Source organism: Oncorhynchus mykiss, chromosome 1 (genome assembly GCF_013265735.2).
Source record: "Oncorhynchus mykiss isolate Arlee chromosome 1, USDA_OmykA_1.1, whole genome shotgun sequence".
NCBI lineage: Eukaryota > Metazoa > Chordata > Actinopteri > Salmoniformes > Salmonidae > Oncorhynchus > Oncorhynchus mykiss.
This window is the reverse complement of record NC_048565.1, coordinates 3345427-3367926: the sequence shown is the minus strand read 5'-3', so window position 1 is coordinate 3367926 and position 22500 is coordinate 3345427. Positions and strand designations below refer to the sequence as shown.

The following is a 22500-nucleotide window of genomic DNA, read 5'->3' as shown; positions in this document are numbered from 1 at the left end:
CAGGAGGTAGGGAGAATGGTTTCGAAACTGAGGGTTTGACAGGAACTGTAGAGGCAGGAGGTAGGGAGAATGGTTTCGGAGACTGAGGGTTTGACAGAGGAACTGTAGAGGCAGGAGGTAGGGAGAATGGTTTCGAAACTGAGGGTTTGACAGAGGAACTGTAGAGGCAGGAGGTAGGGAGAATGGTTTCGAAACTGAGGGTTTGACAGAGAAGAGGCAGGAGGTAGGGAGAATGGTTTCGGAGATTGAGGGTGTGACAGAGGAGAGGCAGGAGGTAGGGAGAATGGTTTCGGAGACTGAGGGTTTGACAGAGGAACTGTAGAGGCAGGAGGTAGGGAGAATGGTTTCGGAGACTGAGGGTTTGACAGAGGAACTGTAGAGGCAGGAGGTAGGGAGAATGGTTTCGGAGACTGAGGGTTTGACAGAGGAACTGTAGAGGCAGGAGGTAGGGAGAATGGTTTCGGAGACTGAGGGTTTGACAGAGGAACTGTAGAGGCAGGAGGTAGGGAGAATGGTTTCGAAACTGAGGGTTTGACAGAGGAACTGTAGAGGCAGGAGGTAGGGAGAATGGTTTCGAAACTGAGGGTTTGACAGAGAAGAGGCAGGAGGTAGGGAGAATGGTTTCGGAGATTGAGGGTGTGACAGAGGAGAGGCAGGAGGTAGGGAGAATGGTTTCGGAGACTGAGGGTTTGACAGAGGAACTGTAGAGGCAGGAGGTAGGGAGAATGGTTTCGGAGACTGAGGGTTTGACAGAGGAACTGTAGAGGCAGGAGGTAGGGAGAATGGTTTCGGAGACTGAGGGTTTGACAGAGGAACTGTAGAGGCAGGAGGTAGGGAGAATGGTTTCGGAGACTGAGGGTTTGACAGAGGAACTGTAGAGGCAGGAGGTAGGGAGAATGGTTTCGAAACTGAGGGTTTGACAGGAACTGTAGAGGCAGGAGGTAGGGAGAATGGTTTCGGAGACAGAGTTTGACAGAGGAGAGGCAGGAGGTAGGGAGAATGGTTTCGGAGACTGAGGGTATGACAGAGGAACTGTATAGGCAGGAGGTATGGAGAATGGTTTCGGAGACTGAGAGTTTGACAGAGGAGAGGCAGGAGGTAGGGAGAATGGTTTCGGAGACTGAGGGTTTGACAGAGAAGAGGCAGGAGGTAGGGAGAATGGTTTCGGAGACTGAGGGTGTGACAGAGGAGAGGCAGGAGGTAGGGAGAATGGTTTCGGAGACTGAGGGTATGACAGAGGAACTGTATAGGCAGGAGGTATGGAGAATGGTTTCGGAGACTGAGAGTTTGACAGAGGAGAGGCAGGAGGTAGGGAGAATGGTTTCGGAGACTGAGGGTTTGACAGAGAAGAGGCAGGAGGTAGGGAGAATGGTTTCGGAGACTGAGGGTGTGACAGAGGAGAGGCAGGAGGTAGGGAGAATGGTTTCGGAGACTGAGGGTTTGACAGAGGAGAGGCAGGAGGTAGGGAGAATGGTTTCGGAGACTGAGGGTGTGACAGACGAGAGGCAGGAGAGGGCGTCAGGCTTCACATTTTCGGACCCTGGGCGGTAGGAAACGGTGAAATTGAATCTGGTAAATAACAAAGCCCACCGGGCCTGCCTGGAGTTAAGGCACTTGGCTGAACGGAGATATTCCAAATTTTTATGGTCGGTCCAAACCAGGAATGGCTGTTCTCGTCCTTCCAGCCAGTGCCTCCACTCTTCCAACGCCATCTTGACCGCCAGGAGTTCTCGGTTGCCATAGTTCCTCTCTGCAGGATTGAGACGATAGACAGGAAGGCACAGGGATCAAGCTTCTGTTCCTCGTCAGATCGCTGAGACAGGATAGCCCCCCCCAACTCCAACATCATAAGCATCAAACCTCAACCACAAAATGTCGGGACGCGTCCTCGGGGGTGCTGTTATGAACCGATTCAGGTCCACAAAGGTTTTGTCGACCACAAGGACTTGTCTGACATGGAGAACGTGTTCTTGGGTAGAACGGGGGGACAGGATGTCGTTAAGGTAGACGAACACAAAAGGGTTTAGCATGTCCCAGAGCACATCATTTACCATGGCGGCGTTGGTGAGTCCAAGCGGCATGACCTGGTACTGGGAAGACAGGCTTTTACCCAGTGATGTGTTTTGGATTTGCCCCAAACATAAGGCTTTTGCATTTAGGCCAAAATGTGGATTCCTTTATGCATCGACTATAGTTTAGTTATCAAATGTTTATTCATTTGTAAAAATGTATAGAATCTTCTTTTCTCTTTGGCATTGTGGAGTGTTTTATTGAGTGTTTTGTGGAGTGTTTTGTGGAGTGTTTTGTGGAGTGTTTTGTGGAGTGTTTTGTGGAGTGTTTTGTGGAGTGTTTTGTGGATTATTTTATTCAGTGTTTTGTGAAGTGTTTTGTGGAGTGTTTTGTGGAGTGTTTTGTGGAGTATTTTATTGAGTGTTTTGTGGAGTGTTTTGTGGAGTGTTTTGTGGAGTGTTTTGTGGAGTATTTTATTCAGTGTTTTGTGAAGTGTTTTGTGGAGTATTTTATTGAGTGTTTTGTGGAGTATTTTATTGAGTGTTTTGTGGAGTGTTTTGTGGAGTGTTTTGTGGAGTGTTTTGTGGAGTGTTTTGTGGAGTGTTTTGTGGAGTGTTTTGTGGAGTGTTTTGTGGAGTGTTTTGTGGAGTATTTTATTCAGTGTTTTGTGAAGTGTTTTGTGGAGTATTTTATTGAGTGTTTTGTGGAGTATTTTATTGAGTGTTTTGTGGAGTGTTTTGTGGAGTGTTTTGTGGAGTGTTTTGTGGAGTGTTTTGTGGAGTGTTTTGTGGAGTGTTTTGTGGAGTGTTTTGTGGAGTGTTTTGTGGAGTATTTTATTGAGTGTTTTGTGGAGTGTTTTGTGGAGTGTTTTGTGGAGTGTTTTGTGGAGTATTTTATTGAGTGTTTTGTGGAGTGTTTTATTGAGTGTTTTGTGGAGTGTTTTGTGGAGTGTTTTGTGGAGTGTTTTGTGGAGTGTTTTGTGGAGTGTTTTGTGGAGTGTTTTGTGGAGTGTTTTGTGGAGTGTTTTGTGGAGTGTTTTGTGGAGTGTTTTGTGGAGTGTTTTGTGGAGTGTTTTGTGGAGTGTTTTGTGGAGTGTTTTGTGGAGTATTTTATTCAGTGTTTTGTGAAGTGTTTTGTGGAGTATTTTATTGAGTGTTTTGTGGAGTATTTTATTGAGTGTTTTGTGGAGTGTTTTGTGGAGTGTTTTGTGGAGTGTTTTGTGGAGTGTTTTGTGGAGTGTTTTGTGGAGTGTTTTGTGGAGTGTTTTGTGGAGTATTTTATTGAGTGTTTTGTGGAGTGTTTTGTGGAGTGTTTTGTGGAGTGTTTTGTGGAGTATTTTATTGAGTGTTTTGTGGAGTGTTTTATTGAGTGTTTTGTGGAGTGTTTTGTGGAGTGTTTTGTGGAGTATTTTATTGAGTGTTTTGTGGAGTGTTTTGTGGAGTGTTTTGTGGAGTGTTTTGTGGAGTGTTTTGTGGAGTATTTTATTGAGTGTTTTGTGGAGTGTTTTGTGGAGTGTTTTGTGGAGTGTTTTGTGGAGTATTTTATTGAGTGTTTTGTGGAGTGTTTTGTGGAGTGTTTTATTGAGTGTTTTGTGGAGTGTTTTGTGGAGTGTTTTGTGGAGTGTTTTGTGGAGTGTTTTGTGGAGTGTTTTGTGGAGTATTTTATTGAGTGTTTTGTGGAGTGTTTTGTGGAGTGTTTTGTGGAGTGTTTTGTGGAGTGTTTTGTGGAGTATTTTATTGAGTGTTTTGTGGAGTGTTTTATTGAGTGTTTTATTGAGTGTTTTGTGGAGTGTTTTGTGGAGTGTTTTGTGGAGTGTTTTGTGGAGTGTTTTGTGGAGTATTTTATTGAGTGTTTTGTGGAGTGTTTTGTGGAGTGTTTTGTGGAGTGTTTTGTGGAGTGTTTTGTGGAGTGTTTTGTGGAGTGTTTTGTGGAGTGTTTTGTGGAGTATTTTATTGAGTGTTTTGTGGAGTGTTTTGTGGAGTGTTTTATTGAGTGTTTTGTGGAGTGTTTTGTGGAGTGTTTTGTGGAGATCAATTACAAAAAACATCACAATTCAAATCTATTTCAATACCACTTTGTAAGAGGTGTATATGACTGTGTTGGTATCTGTGTGTTTTTAGGGGACTATCCCCCACCTCCTCCTCCTGCTGAAGACGGAGGCCTCTCGTCCTCCATCTCTTTCCCACCACCTCCACCCATGGACAGAGAATATCAGGTATGATCCTTTTTATGAAATATATTTATACAGGTAAGTCTAGTAACCTGAAACAGCCAGGTACATTAACAGGTACATTAACTCTGTACTGAACAACCAGGTACATTAACTCTGTACTACACTCTCCCTCCTATAGCCCCTCTCTGGAGCTGGTCCCCTCGTACTTCACATCTCATGTCCCCATGCATGTTACCCTTCTTCAGGGCCTGATGTTACCCTTCTTCAGGGCCTGCCGTTAACCATTCTTCAGGGCCTGCCGTTAACCATTCTTCAGGGCCTGCTGTTACCCTTCTTTAGGGCCTGATGTTACCCTTCTTCAGGGCCTGATGTTACCCTTCTTCAGGGCCTGATGTTACCCTTCTTCAGGGCCTGACATTACCATTCTTCAGGGCCTGATGTTACCCTTCTTCAGGGCCTGCCGTTAACCCTTCTTCAGGGCCTGCTGTTACCCTTCTTTAGGGCCTGATGTTACCCTTCTTCAGGGCCTGATGTTACCCTTCTTCAGGGCCTGATGTTACCCTTCTTCAGGGCCTGATGTTACCCTTCTTCAGGGCCTGATGTTACCCTTCTTTAGGGCCTGATGTTACCCTTCTTCAGGGCCTGATGTTACCCTTCTTTAGGGCCTGATGTTACCCTTCTTCAGGGCATGATGTTACCCTTCTTCAGGGCCTGATGTTACCCTTCTTCAGGGCCTGATGTTACCCTTATTCAGGGCCTGATGTTACCCTTCTTCAGGGCCTGATGTTACCCTTCTTCAGGGCCTGATGTTACCCTTCTTCAGGGCCTGATGTTACCCTTCTTCAGGGCCTGATGTTACCCTTCTTCAGGGCCTGATGTTACCCTACTTCAGAGCCTGCTGCTCCCCTCGGACTGTTTGCCTTACTGACTGTGTCAACCGTCATGTCTCATGTCCACTGGTATTATTTTACCCCAGGCATGTTACCCTGCTTCAGGGCCTGCTGCTCCCCTCTGACTGGCTGACTGACTGAGTGTGTTCCAAATTGCACCCTACTCCCTACTATAGTGAACTACTTTTGATCAGGGCCCCTATGGCTAAATAGGCAATAGAGAGTGCCATTTGGCGTGCATCCTTACACAGGGCTTGACCCCCTGAGGGGAAATCCTCGTAGCGTTTCACACACCTTTGATAATCAGGTACTCGGAGTGAGTTATTTTATTAGCCTGTCTAGTTGTATCTGTTTCATAGATCCTCTGACTGACAGTCAGCCAGTCAGTCAGCCAGCCAGTCAGCCAGTCAGTCAGTCAGTCAGTCAGTCAGCCAGTCAGCCAGCCAGTCAGCCAGTCAGCCAGCCAGTCAGCCAGCCAGTCAGTCAGCCAGTCAGTCAGTCTGTCAGCCAGCCAGCCAGTCAGTCAGTCAGTCAGTCAGTCAGTACTCCTTGCTACGCCAACAGTATATCACAGTCCGATTTATAGACTATATAGACAAAAGTATGTGGACAACAATTTCAAAGATTTTACTGAGTTAATGTTAACGTTAAGGATATCAGTCCATTGAAATGTATTAATCAGGCCCTAATCTATGGATTTCACATGACTGGGAATACAGATACGCTATATATACAAAAGTATGTGGACACCGCTTCAAATTAGTGGATTCGGGCCATTTCATCCACACCCGTTGCTGACAGGTGTATAAAATCGAGCACACCGCCATGCAATCTCCATAGACAAACATTGGCAGTATAATGTCCTTACTGAAGAGCTCAGTGACTTTCACCGTAGCAACGTCATAGGATGCCACTTTTCCAACAAGTCAGTTCGTCAAATTTCTGCCCTGCAAGAGCTGCCCCGGTCAACTGTAAGTGCTGCTATTGTGAAGTGGAAACGTCTAGGAGCAACAACGGCTCATCCCTGAAGTGGTAGGCCACACCATCCCATAGAACGGCACCGCTGAGTGCTGAAGCGCGTAGCGCTTAAAAATCGACTGTCCTCATTTGCCTCATTCACTATCGAGTTCCAAACTGCCTCTGGAAGCAACGTCAGCACAAGAACTGTTCGTCGGGAGCTTCATGAAATGGGTTTCCATACACAAGCCTAAGATCACCATGCGCAATGCCAAGTGTTGGCTGGAGTGGTGTAAAGCTTTCCGCTCGCCGCCATTGGACTCTGGGGCAGGGGAAACGCATTCTCTGGAGTCACGCTTCACTCTCTGGCAGTCCGACGGACGAATCTGGGTTTGGCGGATGCCAGCAGAGCACTACCTGCCCCAATGCATAGTGTAAAGTTTGGTGGAGGAGGAATAATGGTCTGGGGCTGATTTTCATGGTTAGGGCCAGGCCCCTTAGTTCCAGTGAAGCGATATTTCAACTCTACAGTGACAATGACATTCCAGACGACTTTGTGTCAACAGTTTGAGGATGGCCCTTTCCTGTTTCAGCCCCCGTGCACAAAGCGAGGTCCATACAGAAATGGTTTGTCGAGATCAGGGTGGAAGAACTTGACTGGTCTGCACAGAGCCCTGACCTCAACCCCATCAAACTGTCACACCCTGATCTGTTTCACCTGTCTTTGTGATTGTGTCCACCCCCCTCCAGGTGTCGCCCATCTTCCCCATTATCCCCTGTGTATTTATACCTGTGTTCTCTGTTTGTCTGTTGCCAGTTCGTCTTTTTTGTCAAGATCAGCGTTTTTGTGTCAGCTCCTGCTTTTCCCCAGTCTCTCTCTCTTCTCGTCCTCCTGGTTTTTAACCCTTGCCTGTCCTGACCCTGTACCCATCCGCCTGTTCACTCTGCCTGACCGTGAGCCTGCCTGCCGTCCTGTTCCTTTGCCCCTGTTACTGTATTAAACATCGCTACTTCATCACGGTCTGCATCTGGGTCTTACCTTGATACCTGATACAAACACCTTTGGGATGAATTGGAAAGCCGACTGCGAGCCAGGCCTTATCGCCCAACTTCAGTGCTCGACCTCACTAATGCTCTTGTGGCTGAATGGAAGCAAGTCCCTGCAGCAATGTTCCAACATCTAGTGGAAAGCCTTCCCAGAAGAGTGGAGGCTGTTATAGCAGCAATGTTCCAACATCTAGAGGAAAACCTTCCCAGAAGAGTGGAGGTTGTTATAGCAGCATTGATGGGTAATTGAATTAATGGGTGTTGAATTGATGGGTATTGAATTGATGGGTATTGAATGACTTGGTATTGAATAGCTTGGTATTGAATGATGGGTATTGAATGGCTTGGTATTGAATGGCTTGGTATTGAGTGATGGGTATTGAATGGCTTGGTATTGAATGATGGGTATTGAATGGCTTGGTATTGAATGGCTTGGTATTGAGTGATGGGTATTGAATGGCTTGGTATTGAATGACTTGGTATTGAATGGCTTGGTATTGAATGACTTGGTATTGAATGACTTGGTATTGAATGACTTGGTGTTGAATGATGGGTATTGAATGATGGGTATTGAATGGCTTGGTATTGAATGTCTAGATATTGAATTGATGGGTATTGAATTGGTGGGTATTGAATGACTTGGTATTGAATGGCTTGGTATTGAATGACTTGGTATTGAATGATGGGTATTGAATGGCTTGGTATTGAATGACTTGGTATTGAATGACTTGGTATTGAATGACTTGGTATTGAATGACTTGGTGTTGAATGATGGGTATTGAATGATGGGTATTGAATGGCTTGGTATTGAATGTCTAGATATTGAATTGATGGGTATTGAATTGGTGGGTATTGAATGATGGGTATTGAATGACTTGGTATTGAATGGCTTGGTATTGAATGACTTGGTATTGAATGATGGGTATTGAATGACTTGGTATTGAATGATGGGTATTGAATGATGGGTATTGAATGATGGGTATTGAATGATGGGTATTGAATGACTTGGTATTGAATGATGGGTATTGAATGATGGGTATTGAATGACTTGGTATTGAATGGCTTGGTATTGAATGGCTTGGTATTGAATGGCTTGGTATTGAGTGATGGGTATTGAATGATGGGTATTGAGTGATGGGTATTGAATGGCTTGGTATTGAATGACTTGGTATTGAATGATGGGTATTGAATGATGGGTATTGAATGACTTGGTATTGAATGGCTTGGTATTGAATGGCTTGGTATTGAATGGCTTGGTATTGAGTGATGGGTATTGAATGATGGGTATTGAATGGCTTGGTATTGAATGACTTGGTATTGAATGGCTTGGTATTGAATGACTTGGTATTGAATGATGGGTATTGAGTGATGGGTATTGAATGACTTGGTATTGAAAGATGGGTATTGAATGACTTGGTATTGAATGATGGGTATTGAATGGCTTGGTATTGAATGACTTGGTATTGAATGATGGGTATTGAATGATGGGTATTGAATGATGGGTATTGAATGGCTTGGTATTTAATGATGGGTATTGAGTGATGGGTATTGAATGATGGGTATTGAATGGCTTGGTATTGAATTATGGGTATTGAATGGCTTGGTATTGAATGACTTGGTATTGAATGACTTGGTATTGAATGATGGCTATTGAATGATGGGTATTGAATGACTTGGTATTGAATGATGGGTATTGAATGACTTGGTATTGAATGATGGGTATTGAATGACTTGGTATTGAATGACTTGGTATTGAATGATGGGTATTGAATGACTTGGTATTGAATGATGGGTATTGAATGACTTGGTATTGAATGACTTGGTATTGAATGGCTTGGTATTGAATGGCTTGGTATTGAATGTCTAGATATTGAATTGATGGGTATTGAATTGGTGGGTATTGAGTGATGGGTATTGAATGACTTGGTATTGATTGGCTTGGTATTGAATGACTTGATATTGAATGACTTGGTATTGAATGACTTGGTATTGAATGACTTGGTGTTGAATGATGGGTATTGAATGATGGGTATTGAATGGCTTGGTATTGAATGTCTAGATATTGAATTGATGGGTATTGAATTGGTGGGTATTGAATGATGGGTATTGAATGACTTGGTATTGAATGGCTTGGTATTGAATGACTTGGTATTGAATGATGGGTATTGAATGACTTGGTATTGAATGATGGGTATTGAATGATGGGTATTGAATGATGGGTATTGAATGACTTGGTATTGAATGACTTGGTATTGAGTGATGGGTATTGAATGACTTGGTATTGAGTGATGGGTATTGAATGATGGGTATTGAATGGCTTGGTATTGAATGACTTGGTATTGAATGATGGGTATTGAATGATGGGTATTGAATGACTTGGTATTGAATGGCTTGGTATTGAATGGCTTGGTATTGAATGATGGGTATTGAGTGATGGGTATTGAATGATGGGTATTGAATGGCTTGGTATTGAATGACTTGGTATTGAATGGCTTGGTATTGAATGACTTGGTATTGAATGGCTTGGTATTGAATGACTTGGTATTGAATGATGGGTATTGAGTGATGGGTATTGAATGACTTGGTATTGAATGATGGGTATTGAATGACTTGGTATTGAATGATGGGTATTGAATGGCTTGGTATTGAATGACTTGGTATTGAATGATGGGTATTGAATGATGGGTATTGAATGATGGGTATTGAATGGCTTGGTATTGAATGATGGGTATTGAGTGATGGGTATTGAATGATGGGTATTGAATGGCTTGGTATTGAATGATGGGTATTGAATGGCTTGGTATTGAATGACTTGGTATTGAATGACTTGGTATTGAATGATGGCTATTGAATGATGGGTATTGAATGACTTGGTATTGAATGATGGGTATTGAATGATGGGTATTGAATGACTTGGTATTGAATGACTTGGTATTGAATGATGGGTATTGAATGACTTGGTATTGAATGACTTGGTATTGAATGGCTTGGTATTGAATGGCTTGGTATTGAATGTCTAGATATTGAATTGATGGGTATTGAATTGGTGGGTATTGAATGATGGGTATTGAATGGCTTGGTATTGAATGACTTGGTATTGAATGACTTGGTATTGAATGATGGGTATTGAGTGATGGGTATTGAATGACTTGGTATTGAATGGCTTGGTATTGAATGATGGGTATTGAATGATGGGTATTGAATGACTTGGTATTGAATGATGGGTATTGAGTGATGGGTATTGAATGGCTTGGTATTGAATGACTTGGTATTGAATGATGGGTATTGAATGACTTGGCATTGAATGATGGGTATTGAATGACTTGGTATTGAATGATGGGTATTGAATGACTTGGTATTGAATGATGGGTATTGAATGGCTTGGTATTGAATGGCTTGGTATTGAATGGCTTGGTATTGAATGATGGGTATTGAATGATGGGTATTGAATGACTTGGTATTGAATGATGGGTATTGAATGGCTTGGTATTGAATGGCTTGGTATTGAATGGCTTGGTATTGAGTGATGGGTATTGAATGGCTTGGTATTGAATGATGGGTATTGAGTGATGGGTATTGAATGACTTGGTATTGAATGATGGGTATTGAATGATGGGTATTGAATGACTTGGTATTGAATGATTTGGTATTGAATGACTTGGTATTGAATGGCTTGGTATTGAATGACTTGGTATTGAATGATGGGTATTGAATGACTTGCTATTGAATGATGGGTATTGAATGGCTTGGTATTGAATGATGGGTATTGAATGATGGGTATTGAATGACTTGGTATTGAATTACTTGGTATTGAATGATGGGTATTGAATGACTTGGTATTGAATGATGGGTATTGAATGATGGGTATTGAATGACTTGGTATTGAATGATGGGTATTGCATGATGGGTATTGAATGACTCGGTATTGAATGATGGGTATTGAATGATGGGTATTGAATGACTTGGTATTGAAAGGCTTAGTATTGAATGACTTGGTATTGAATGACTTGGTATAGAATGATTGGTATTGAATGATGGGTATTGAATGGCTTGGTATTGAATGACTTGGTATTGAATGACTTGGTATTGAATGACTTGGTATTGAACGACTTGGTATTGAATGACTTGGTATTGAATGATGGGTATTGAATGACTTGGTATTGAATGACTTGGTATTGAATGGCTTGGTATTGAATGACTTGGTATTGAATTGCTTGGTATTGAATGTCTAGATATTGAATTGGTGGGTATTGAATTGGTGGGTATTGAATGGTGGGTATTGAATTGGTGGGTATTGGATGATAAGTGTATTTGACTATGAACATTTGAATATCTTGGCCATGTTCTGTTATAATCTCCACCCGGCACAGCCAGAAGAGGACTGGCCACCCCTCAGAGCCTGGTTCCTCTCTAGGTTTGTCCCTGGCCTTTCCAAGGAGTTTTTCCTAGCCTCCATGCTTCTACATCTGCATTACTTGCTGTTTGGGGTTTAGGCTGGGTTTCTGTTAATGTACTGTGACATATGCTGATTTAAAAAGGGCTTTATCAATACATTTGATTGATTGACTTGAGTGGGTGCTGTTTTTCTTCTGGTATGGTTATTTGATGAGAGACAATAGGGAGCCTTCCTTTAAAACAAAGATAACTCTGAGCACACAGCGAGACAGATTTCAGGGTGAAAGGTCCACCGTATTACGAGAGTTTTCTTTCAAACAGTGATTCTTGTCTTTTTCTGCTCTGTACTCTTCACACAGCGGAGTCTGTCTTTCTACTGGCTTACAGAGGATTGCTTAAGGCCAAGGTCAACTGTACAGAGAGAGAATGAAAGACGGGCTGTGAATCCTAATATCACCCCAAACTAAACCAGGATAAAGTATGTGAGTGGGAACACAGACACCAATAGTCTTTAGACTCTGATCAATACCAGGTAGACAGCAGAGACACCACTCGTCCTTAGACTCACCGACAACGATGAGACAGCCTACAGGGAGGAGGTCAGAGAACTGGCAGTGTGATGCCAGGCCAACAACCTCTCCCTCAATGTGAGCAAGACAAAGGAGCAGATCGTGGACTACAGGAAAAGGCGGGCCGAACAGGCCCCCATTAACATCAACGGGCTGTAGTGGAGCGGGTCGAGAGTTTCAAGTTCCTTGGTGTCATACCAAGACAGTTGTGAAGACGGCACGACAAAACCTTTTCCCCCTCAGGAGACTGAAAAGATTGGGCATGGTTCTACAGCTGCACCATCGAGAGCATCCTGACCGGTTGCATCACCGCCTGGTTTGGCAACTGCTCGGCATCTGACCGCAAGGCGCTACAGAGGGTAGTGCGTACGGCCCAGTACATCACTGGGGCCAAACTTCCTGCCATCCAGGACCTACAGTTGAAGTCAGAAGTTTACATACACTTAGGTTGGAGTCATTAAAACTCGTTTTTCAACCACTCCACACATTTCTTGTTAACAAACTATAGTTTTGGCAAGTCGGTTAGGACATCTACTATGTGTATGACACAAGTAATTTTTTCAACAATTGTTTACAGACAGATTATTTCACTTATAATTCACTGTATCACAATTCCCAGTGGGTCAGAAGTTTACATACACTAAGTTGACTGTGCCTTTAAACAGCTTGGAAAATTCCAGAAAATGATGTCATGGCTTTAGAAGCTTCTGATAGGCTAATTGACATCATTTGAGTCAGTTGGAGGTGTACCTGTGGATGTATTTCAAGGCTAAACTTTAAACTCAGTGATTCACATAATGGGAAAATCAGTCAAAACCTCATTAAAAATATGTTAGACCTCCACAAGTCTGATTCATCCTTCGGAGGAATTTCCAAACACCTGAAGGTACCACGTTCATCTGTATAGTACGCAAGTATAAACACCATGGGACCACGCAGCCGTCATACCGCTCATGAAGGAGACTCCGTTCTGTCTCCTAGAGGTGAACGTACTTTGGTGCAAAAAGTGCAAATCAATCCCAGAACAACAGCAAAGGACCTTGTGAAGATGCTGGAGGAAACGGGTACAAAAGTATCTATATCCACAGTCAAATCAGTCCTATATCGACATAACCTGAAAGGCCGCTCAGCAAGGAAGAAGCCACGGCTCCAAAGCCGCCATAAAAAAACCAGACTACGGTTTGCAACTGCACATGGGGACAAAGATCATACTTTTTGGAGAAATGTCCTCTTGTCTGATCAAACAAAAATAGAACTGTTTGGCCATAATGACCATCGTTATGTTTGGAGGAAAAAGGGGGAGGCTTGCAATCCGAAGAACACCATCCCAACCGTCAAACACGGGGTGGCAACATCATGTTGTGGGGGTGCTTTGCTGCAGGAGGGACTGGTGCACTTCACAAAATAGATGGCATCATGAGGTAGGACAATTATGTGGATATATTGAAGCAACATCTCAAGACATCAGTCAGGAAGTTAAAGCTTGGTCGCAAATGGGTCTTCCAAATGGACAGGTAAAATTGGGTGGGCTATTTACCGATAGACTATGTATAGCTGCAGCGATCGGTTAGCTGCTCAGATAGCAGATGTTTGAAGTTGGTGAGGGAGATAAAAGTCTCCAACTTCAGCGATTTTTGCAATTCGTTCCAGTCACAGGCAGCAGAGAACTGGAACGAAAGGCGGCCAAATGAGGTGTTGGCTTTAGGGATGGTCAGTGAGATACACCTGCTGGAGCGCATGCTACGGGTGGGTGTTGCCATCCTGACCAGTGAACTGAGATAAGGCGCAGCTTTACCTAGCATGGACTTGTAGATGTCCTGGAGCCAGTGGGTCTGGTGACGAATATGTAGCGAGGGCCAGCCGACTAGAGCATACAGGTCGCAGTGGTGGGTGGTATAAGGTGCTTTAGTAACAAAACGGATGGCACTGTGATAAACTGCATCCAGTTTGCTGAGTAGAGTATTGGAAGCTATTTTGTAGATGACATCGCCGAAGTCGAGGATCGATAGGATAGTCAGTTTTACTAGGGTAAGTTTGGCGGTGTGAGTGAAGAAGGCTTTGTTGCGGAATAGAAAGCCGACTATAGATTTGATTTTAGATTGGAGATGTTTGATATGAGTCTGGAAGGAGAGTTTACAGTCTAGCCAGACGCTAGGCACTTATAGATGTCCACATATTCTAGGTCGGAACCATCCAGGGTGGTGATGCTAGTCGGGCGTGCGGGTGCAGGCAGCGAACGGTTGAAAAGCATGCATTTGGTTTTACTAGCGTTTAAGAGCAGTTGAAGGCCACGGAAGGAGTGTTGTATGGCATTGAAGCTCGTTTGGAGGTTAGATAGCACAGTGTCCAAGGACGGGCCGGAAGTGTACAGAATGGTGTCGTCTGCGTAGAGGTGGATCAGGGAATTGCCCGCAGCAAGAGCAACATCATTGATGTATACAGAGAAAAGAGTCGGCCCGAGAATTGAACCCTGTGGCACCCCCATAGAGACTGCCAGAGGTCCTGACAACATGCCCTCCGATTTCACACACTGAACTCTGTCTGCAAAGTAGTTGGTGAACCAGGCAAGACTTTTAACCCCCCCCACATTTGTTTTGTACACTGCTGCTACTCGCTGTTTATTATCTATGCATAGTCACTACCTACATGTACAAATGTCCTAATTAACTCAACTAACCAGCACCCCCTGACTCGGTACTGGTACCCCCTGTATATAGCCTCCACATTGACTCGGTACCGGTACCCCCTGTATATAGCCTCCACATTGACTCGGTACCGGTACCCCCTGTATATAGCCTCCACATTGACTCGGTACCGGTACCCCCTGTATATAGCCTCCACATTGACTCGGTACCGGTACCCCCTGTATATAGCCTCCACATTGACTCAGTACCGTTACCCCCTGTATATAGCCTCCACATTGACTCTGTACCGGTACCCCCTGTATATAACCTCCACATTGACTCTGTACCGGTACCCCCTGTATATAGCCTCCACATTGACTCGGTACCGGTACCCCCTGTATATAGCCTCCACATTGACTCGGTACCGGTACCCCCTGTATATAGCCTCCACATTGACTCGGTACCGGTACCCCCTGTATATAGCCTCCACATTGACTCGGTACCGGTACCCCCTGTATATAGCCTCCACATTGACTCTGTACCGGTACCCCCTGTATATAGCCTCCACATTGACTCTGTACCGTAACACCCTGTATATAGCCTCCACATTGACTCTGTACCGGTACCCCCTGTATATAGCCTCCACATTGACTCTGTACCGGTACCCCCTGTATGTAGCCTCCACATTGACTCGGTACCGGTACCCCCTGTATATAACCTCCACATTGACTCTGTACCGGTACCCCCTGTATATAGCCTCCACATTGACTCTGTACCGGTACCCCCTGTATATAGCCTCCACATTGACTCTGTACCGGTACCCCCTGTATATAGCCTCCACATTGACTCTGTACCGGTACCCCCTGTATATAGCCTCCACATTGACTCTGTACCGGTACCCCCTGTATATAGCCTCCACATTGACTCTGTACCGTAACACCCTGTATATAGCCTCCACATTGACTCTGTACCGGTACCCCCTGTATATAGCCTCCACATTGACTCTGTACCGGTACCCCCTGTATATAGCCTCCACATTGACTCTGTACCGGTACCCCCTGTATATAGCCTCCACATTGATTCTGTACCGTAATACCCTGTATATAGCCTCCACATTGACTCTGTACCGGTACCCCCTGTATATAGCCTCCACATTGACTCTGTACCGTAACACCCTGTATATAGCCTCCACATTGACTCTGTACCGGTACCCCCTGTATATAGCCTCCACATTGACTCTGTACCGTAACACCCTGTATATAGCCTCCACATTGACTCTGTACCGTAATACCCTGTATATAGCCTCCACATTGACTCTGTACCGTAACACCCTGTATATAACCTCCACATTGACTCTGTACCGGTACCCCCTGTATATGTTATTGTATTATTTGTTTTAGTTTATTTGGTAAATATTTTTCTTAACTCTTCTTGATCTGCACTTTTGGTTAAGGGTTTACAGTTTGATTTGATTTGACTCCACACCAGGTAGACAGAGGCACCAATAGTCTTTAGACTCTGATCAATACCAGGTAGACAGAGGCACCAATAGTCTTTAGACTCTGACTCCACACCAGGTAGACAGAGGCACCAATAGTCTTTAGACTCAATACCAGGTGATCAATACCAGGTTGACAGCAAAGACACCAATAGTCCTTAAACCCAATACCAGGAAGGGAAGGGGGGGGGGGGGGCAGGGAGACAGGGAGACAGGGAGGGAGGCAGGCAGGGAGGGAGGGGGAGGCATGGAGTGAGGGAGGGAGGCAGGCAGGCAGGGAGGGAGGGAGGGAGGGAGGGAGGGAGGGAGGGAGAGGCAGGCAGGCAGGGAGGGAGGCAGGCAGGCAGAGGGAAGGGGGGGGGGGGGGGGGGCAGGGAGGAAGCAGGCCTTGAAGTATGAATAGCTCTTTATCAATTTAGGAGCAGGAATAGCATCTGAAGATAGATACATCTTAGGACCCCTGGTGTGCTGTAGGAAGGAATCACTGTCAGAGGCTCTAACTCTGTAAATGTTGAACTGCAGGGAACAATAGGATATTGGGGGGGGGGGCAGCACATTGTGTATTTACCTCCTATTAAACATGGGAAAATACACATATTGAAACAAGAGATTGTATCATTCCAATTCCTTTGTGTGTGTGTCCAGATGCTAGACCTGTGCGAGATCTGTGTGTGTGTGTGTGTGTGTGACTATCATTCTAACACCGAGATATCCTATCTCTAGATGCATGGACCAGAGAAGACCCTGGAAGAGAGGCGGTCCAGTCTGGACGCTGAGATTGACTCTCTGACTTCTATCCTAGCTGACCTGGAGAGTAACTCACCTTACAAGCCCCACAATGCACAGGTAAACTACCGTACTGTCAGTTCACTACCAACACACTTCACAATACACAGGTAAACTACCATACTGTCAGTTTAATACCAACACACTCCACAATACACCAATACAAACTTTACTAGCTACTTCCACTTTCAAGACCCTCTGCAACACGGAGGTCCATCTGTATTGACTTTGGGCAGACTTGAACAGCCTGCACGGCAGCAAAACACTTGTATATGAAATTTTCCCTGAACATTTGTGGAAATCACGTTAGTTAGTACACAGATGTCGGCTCACCTCTAATCCCAGTTCTCAGGTGGTTTATTTGGGTTTGAATCCCGATCCTGCAGTATTTCTCATTTTTGGAAAGTGTTACTGGTTTCTAATAATAAGATGGCCTACATTACTACTAGATAACAGATGAATTTAAAAGCAACTTGAACTAGTCAAAGCCTTTGGGGCACTAAGATAAATTGTTTGACACACAATAAATGTAGGACATCGCGTTGTTAAAAAAACCAACCAATCGTGTTTTGGGAAAGGGACAGGAAGGGCTTGAGGGCCGCGCAACAGAAGAGAGATCACAGCTGGTTCTGATTGAATGGAAACCTTGTGTACATACGGCCGTAGTTTCCACGGTTTTCAGAGACACTGTTGCTATGGGAGCAAACCAGGGTATTTTCTAGGGCAGCGGTGGGTAAATCTTTTGGTTCGAGAGCCACATCGGGATTTTGAAATTCAACGGAGGGCCGCATTTTTTTTTGGGGGGGGGGGGGGGGGGGACGACCAATTGTTTTAAAATCAATTTGCTGGGGGCCTCCCGAGTGGGGCAGCTTTCTAAGGCACTGCATCGCAGACGCTTGAGGCGTCACTACAGACCCGGGTTCAGGCCCAGACTGTGTCACAGCTGGCCGTGATTGGGAGACCCATGAGGCGGCGCACGATTGGCCCAGCAGCTTGGCTTGGCTGGGTCATGTTTCGGGAGTTGCAGCGATGAGACAAGACTGTAACTACCAATTGGGGAGAAAAAAGGGGTAAAAAAAAAGATATATATATTTACATTTATTTTTTATTTTTTAATATCTCGCGGGCCGGATTTGCGCCCCCCCCCCTTGTTCTAGGGTCTTGTAATGCCTGTCATATGTGGTCGTCTATCCTACCGTAGTTGAATGTAGTGACTGATATGTGGTTCTGTCCTACCGTAGTTGAATGTAGTGACTGATATGTGGTTGTCTGTCCTACAGTAGTTGAATGTAGTGACTGATATGTGGTTGTCTGTCCTACAGTAGTTTAATTGAATGCCTGTATGTTGCTCTCTCTCTGACTGGGAGGGAATAGACCCACTACTATAGGACTGGGAGGGAATAGACCCACTACTATAGGACTGGGAGGGAATAGACCCACTACTATAGAACTGGGGGGGAATAGACCCACTACTATAGGACTGGGAGGGAATAGACCCACTACTGTTGACCAGAGACCTATCAATAGATTCAAGGCATAATGTACAGACAACGATATGGTACGATGTGAGTACAGTGGAGGTAAACCTAGGCATTGAGTGACGATGAGAGAGGTATTGTCTCTAGAGACACCGCGTCTGTAATGGGTCCGCGGTCAAACGACCACCTCTCGTCACTGTCAAACGCTCCCTGAAACACTTCAGCGAGCAGGCCTTTCTAATGGACCTGGCCCGGGTGTCCTGGAAGGATATTGACCTCATCCCGTCAGTCGACGATGCCTGGTTGCTCTTTTAAAAGTGATTTCCTCACCATCTTAAATAATAATAATTCCCCATTCAAAATATGTAGAACTAAGAACAGATATAGCCCTTGGTTCACCCCAGACCCTACTGCCCTTAACCAGCACAAAAACATCCTGTGGCGTTCTGCATTAGCGTTGAATAGCCCCCGCAATATGCAACTTGTAGCTAGCTCTAACTCCAAAAAGTTCTGGGACACTGTAAAGTCCATGGAGAATAAGAGCACCTCCTCCCAGCTGCCCACTGCTCTGAGGCTAGGAAACACTGTAACCCCCTAAAATCCACGATAAAACGATCATTTCAAGAAGCATTTTTATACGGCTGGCCATGCTTTCCACTTGGCTACCCCTACAACAGCCCTGCACCCCGGTCAACAGCCCTGCACCCCGGTCAACAGCCCTGCACCCCGGAGGGCCTGTTGTCCGGACCTCTGACAGTCTCTATGGGGGTGCCACAGGGTTCAATTCTCGGGCCGACTCCTTTCTCTGTATACATCAATGATGTTGCTCTTGCTGCTGGTGATTTTCTGATCCACCTCTACGCAGACGACACCATTCTGTATACCTCTGGCCCTTCTTTGGTCACTGTGTTAACTAACCTCCAGATGAGCTTCAATGCCATACAACTCTCCTTCCGTGGCCTCCAACTGCTCTTAAATGCAAGTAAAACTAAATGCATGCTCTTCAACCGATCGCTGCCCACACCTGCCCGCCCGTCCAGCATCACTACTCTGGACGGCTCTGACTTAGAATACGTGGACAACAACAAATACTTAGGTGTCTGGTTAGACTGTAAACTCTCCTTCCAGACTCACATTAAGCATCTGTACACAGCCCATCTGTAAATAGCCCACCCAACAACCTCATCCCCATATTATTACTTACCTTCTTGCTCTTTTGCACCCCAGTATCTCTACTTGCACATCATCATCTGCTCCTCTATCACGCCAGTATTAATCTGCTAAATGGTAACTATTTGCTACTGTGGCCTATTTATTGCCTTGCCTCCTCACGCCATTTGCACACACTGTATATAGACTTTATACAGATGTGCGTTTGTTTATGTGTAACTCTGTGTTGTTGTTTTTGTCGCACTGCTTTGCTTTATCTTGGCCAGGTCGCAGTTGTAAATGAGAACTTGTTCTCAACTAGCCTACCTGGTTAAATAAAGGTGTCCTCAACTAGCCTACCTGGTTAAATAAAGGTTTCCTCAACTAGCCTACCTGGTTAAATAAAGGTGTTCTCTACTAGCCTACCTGGTTAAATAAAGGTGTTCTCAACTAGCCTACCTGGTTAAATAAAGGTGTCCTCAACTAGCCTACCTGGTTAAATAAAGGTGTTCTCAACTAGCCTACCTGGTTAAATAAAGGTGTTCTCAACTAGCCTACCTGGTTAAATAAAGGTGTTCTCAACTGGCCTACCTGGTTAAATAAAGGTGTTCTCAACTAGCCTACCTGGTTAAATAAAGGTGTTCTCTACTAGCCTACCTGGTTAAATAAAGGTGTTCTCTACTAGCCTACCTGGTTAAATAAAGGTGTTCTCTACTAGCCTACCTGGTTAAATAAAGGTGTTCTCAACTAGCCTACCTGGTTAAATAAAGGTGTTCTCAACTAGCCTACCTGGTTAAATAAAGGTGTTCTCAACTGGCCTACCTGGTTAAATAAAGGTGTTCTCAACTGGCCTACCTGGTTAAATAAAGGTGTTCTCTACTAGCCTACCTGGTTAAATAAAGGTGTTCTCAACTAGCCTACCTGGTTAAATAAAGGTGTTCTCAACTAGCCTACCTGGTTAAATAAAGGTGTTCTCAACTGGCCTACCTGGTTAAATAAAGGTGTTCTCAACTGGCCTACCTGGTTAAATAAAGGTGTTCTCAACTGGCCTACCTGGTTAAATAAAGGTGTTCTCAACTGGCCTACCTGGTTAAATAAAGGTGTTCTCTACTAGCCTACCTGGTTAAATAAAGGTGTTCTCAACTAGCCTACCTGGTTAAATAAAGGTGTTCTCTACTAGCCTACCTGGTTAAATAAAGGTGTTCTCTACTAGCCTACCAGGTTAAATAAAGGTGTTCTCTACTAGCCTACCTGGTTAAATAAAGGTGTTCTCAACTAGCCTACCTGGTTAAATAAAGGTGTTCTCTACTAGCCTACCTGGTTAAATAAAGGTGTTCTCAACTGGCCTACCTGGTTAAATAAAGGTGTTCTCAACTAGCCTACCTGGTTAAATAAAGGTGTTCTCTACTAGCCTACCTGGTTAAATAAAGGTGTTCTCTACTAGCCTACCTGGTTAAATAAAGGTGTAAATCAAAACAAATACAAAAATATTAAATAAATCTAGCTCCTCTCTAATTCTACTGTGTGTTTTTATCATCACCCTCAGCAGCAAACTGTTCCAGATTATAACCCAAACCAGTCTCTCTCAATACACACACACACACACACACACACACGCACACACACACACGCACACACACACACGCACACACACGTGCACACACACGCGCACACACGCACACGCACACACGCACGCACACGCACACACACACGCGCACACACACGTGCGCACACACGCACACGTGCACGCACGCACACGCACACACACACACACACACACACACACACACACACACACACACCTGTGTTCTCTCTGCAGTATGATGGAGGTGTAAACATGCTGTTTACTGACGACCTGAAAATACCTCCAGGATATAAACTACTGTAGCCATGTTTACAGTAAGGTGTCAGGATATAAACTACTGTAGCCATGTTTACAGTAAGGTGTCAGGATATAAACTACTGTAGCCATGTTTACAGTAAGGTGTCAGGATATAAACTACTGTAGCCATGTTTACAGTAAGGTGTCAGGATATAAACTACTGTAGCCATGTTTACAGTAAGGTGTCAGGATATAAACTACTGTATCCATGTTTACAGTAAGGTGTCAGGATATAAACTACTGTAGCCATGTTTACAGTAAGGTGTCAGGATATAAACTACTGTAGCCATGTTTACAGTAAGGTGTCAGGATATAAACTACTGTAGCCATGTTTACAGTAAGGTGTCAGGATATAAACTACCGTAGCCATGTTTACAGTAAGGTGTCAGGATATAAACTACTGTAGCCATGTTTACAGTAAGGTGTCAGGATATAAACTACTGTAGCCATGTTTACAGTAAGGTGTCAGGATATAAACTACTGTAGCCATGTTTACAGTAAGGTGTCAGGATATAAACTACTGTAGCCATGTTTACAGTAAGGTGTCAGGATATAAACTACTGTAGCCATGTTTACAGTAAGGTGTCAGGATATAAACTACCGTAGCCATGTTTACAGTAAGGTGTCAGGATATAAACTACCGTAGCCATGTTTACAGTAAGGTGTCAGGATATAAACTACCGTAGCCATGTTTACAGTAAGGTGTCAGGATATAAACTACCGTAGCCATGTTTACAGTAAGGTGTCAGGATATAAACTACCGTAGCCATGTTTACAGTAAGGTGTCAGGATATAAACTACCGTAGCCATGTTTACAGTAAGGTGTCAGGATATAAACTACCGTAGCCATGTTTACAGTAAGGTGTCAGGATATAAACTACCGTAGCCATGTTTACAGTAAGGTGTCAGGATATAAACTACCGTAGCCATGTTTACAGTAAGGTGTCAGGATATAAACTACCGTAGCCATGTTTACAGTAAGGTGTCAGGATATAAACTACTGTAGCCATGTGTACAGTAAGGTGTCAGGATATAAACTACT

General features: G+C 44.4%; 1 protein-coding gene across 4 annotated transcripts in view; it reads left to right on the top strand.

The window, feature by feature from the left end:
- The window catches only part of LOC110518923 (LIM domain containing preferred translocation partner in lipoma), a 501674-nt gene that overhangs the window by 156357 nt on the left and 322817 nt on the right, over positions 1 to 22500 (top strand). For all 4 annotated transcript variants that reach the window (XM_036980981.1, XM_036981022.1, XM_036980905.1 and 1 more), the window contains 2 exons: positions 4131 to 4225; positions 16887 to 17009. In XM_036980981.1, the coding sequence (XP_036836876.1) occupies positions 4131 to 4225; positions 16887 to 17009 (218 nt within the window). The remainder of the gene's footprint in view (positions 1 to 4130; positions 4226 to 16886; positions 17010 to 22500) is intronic.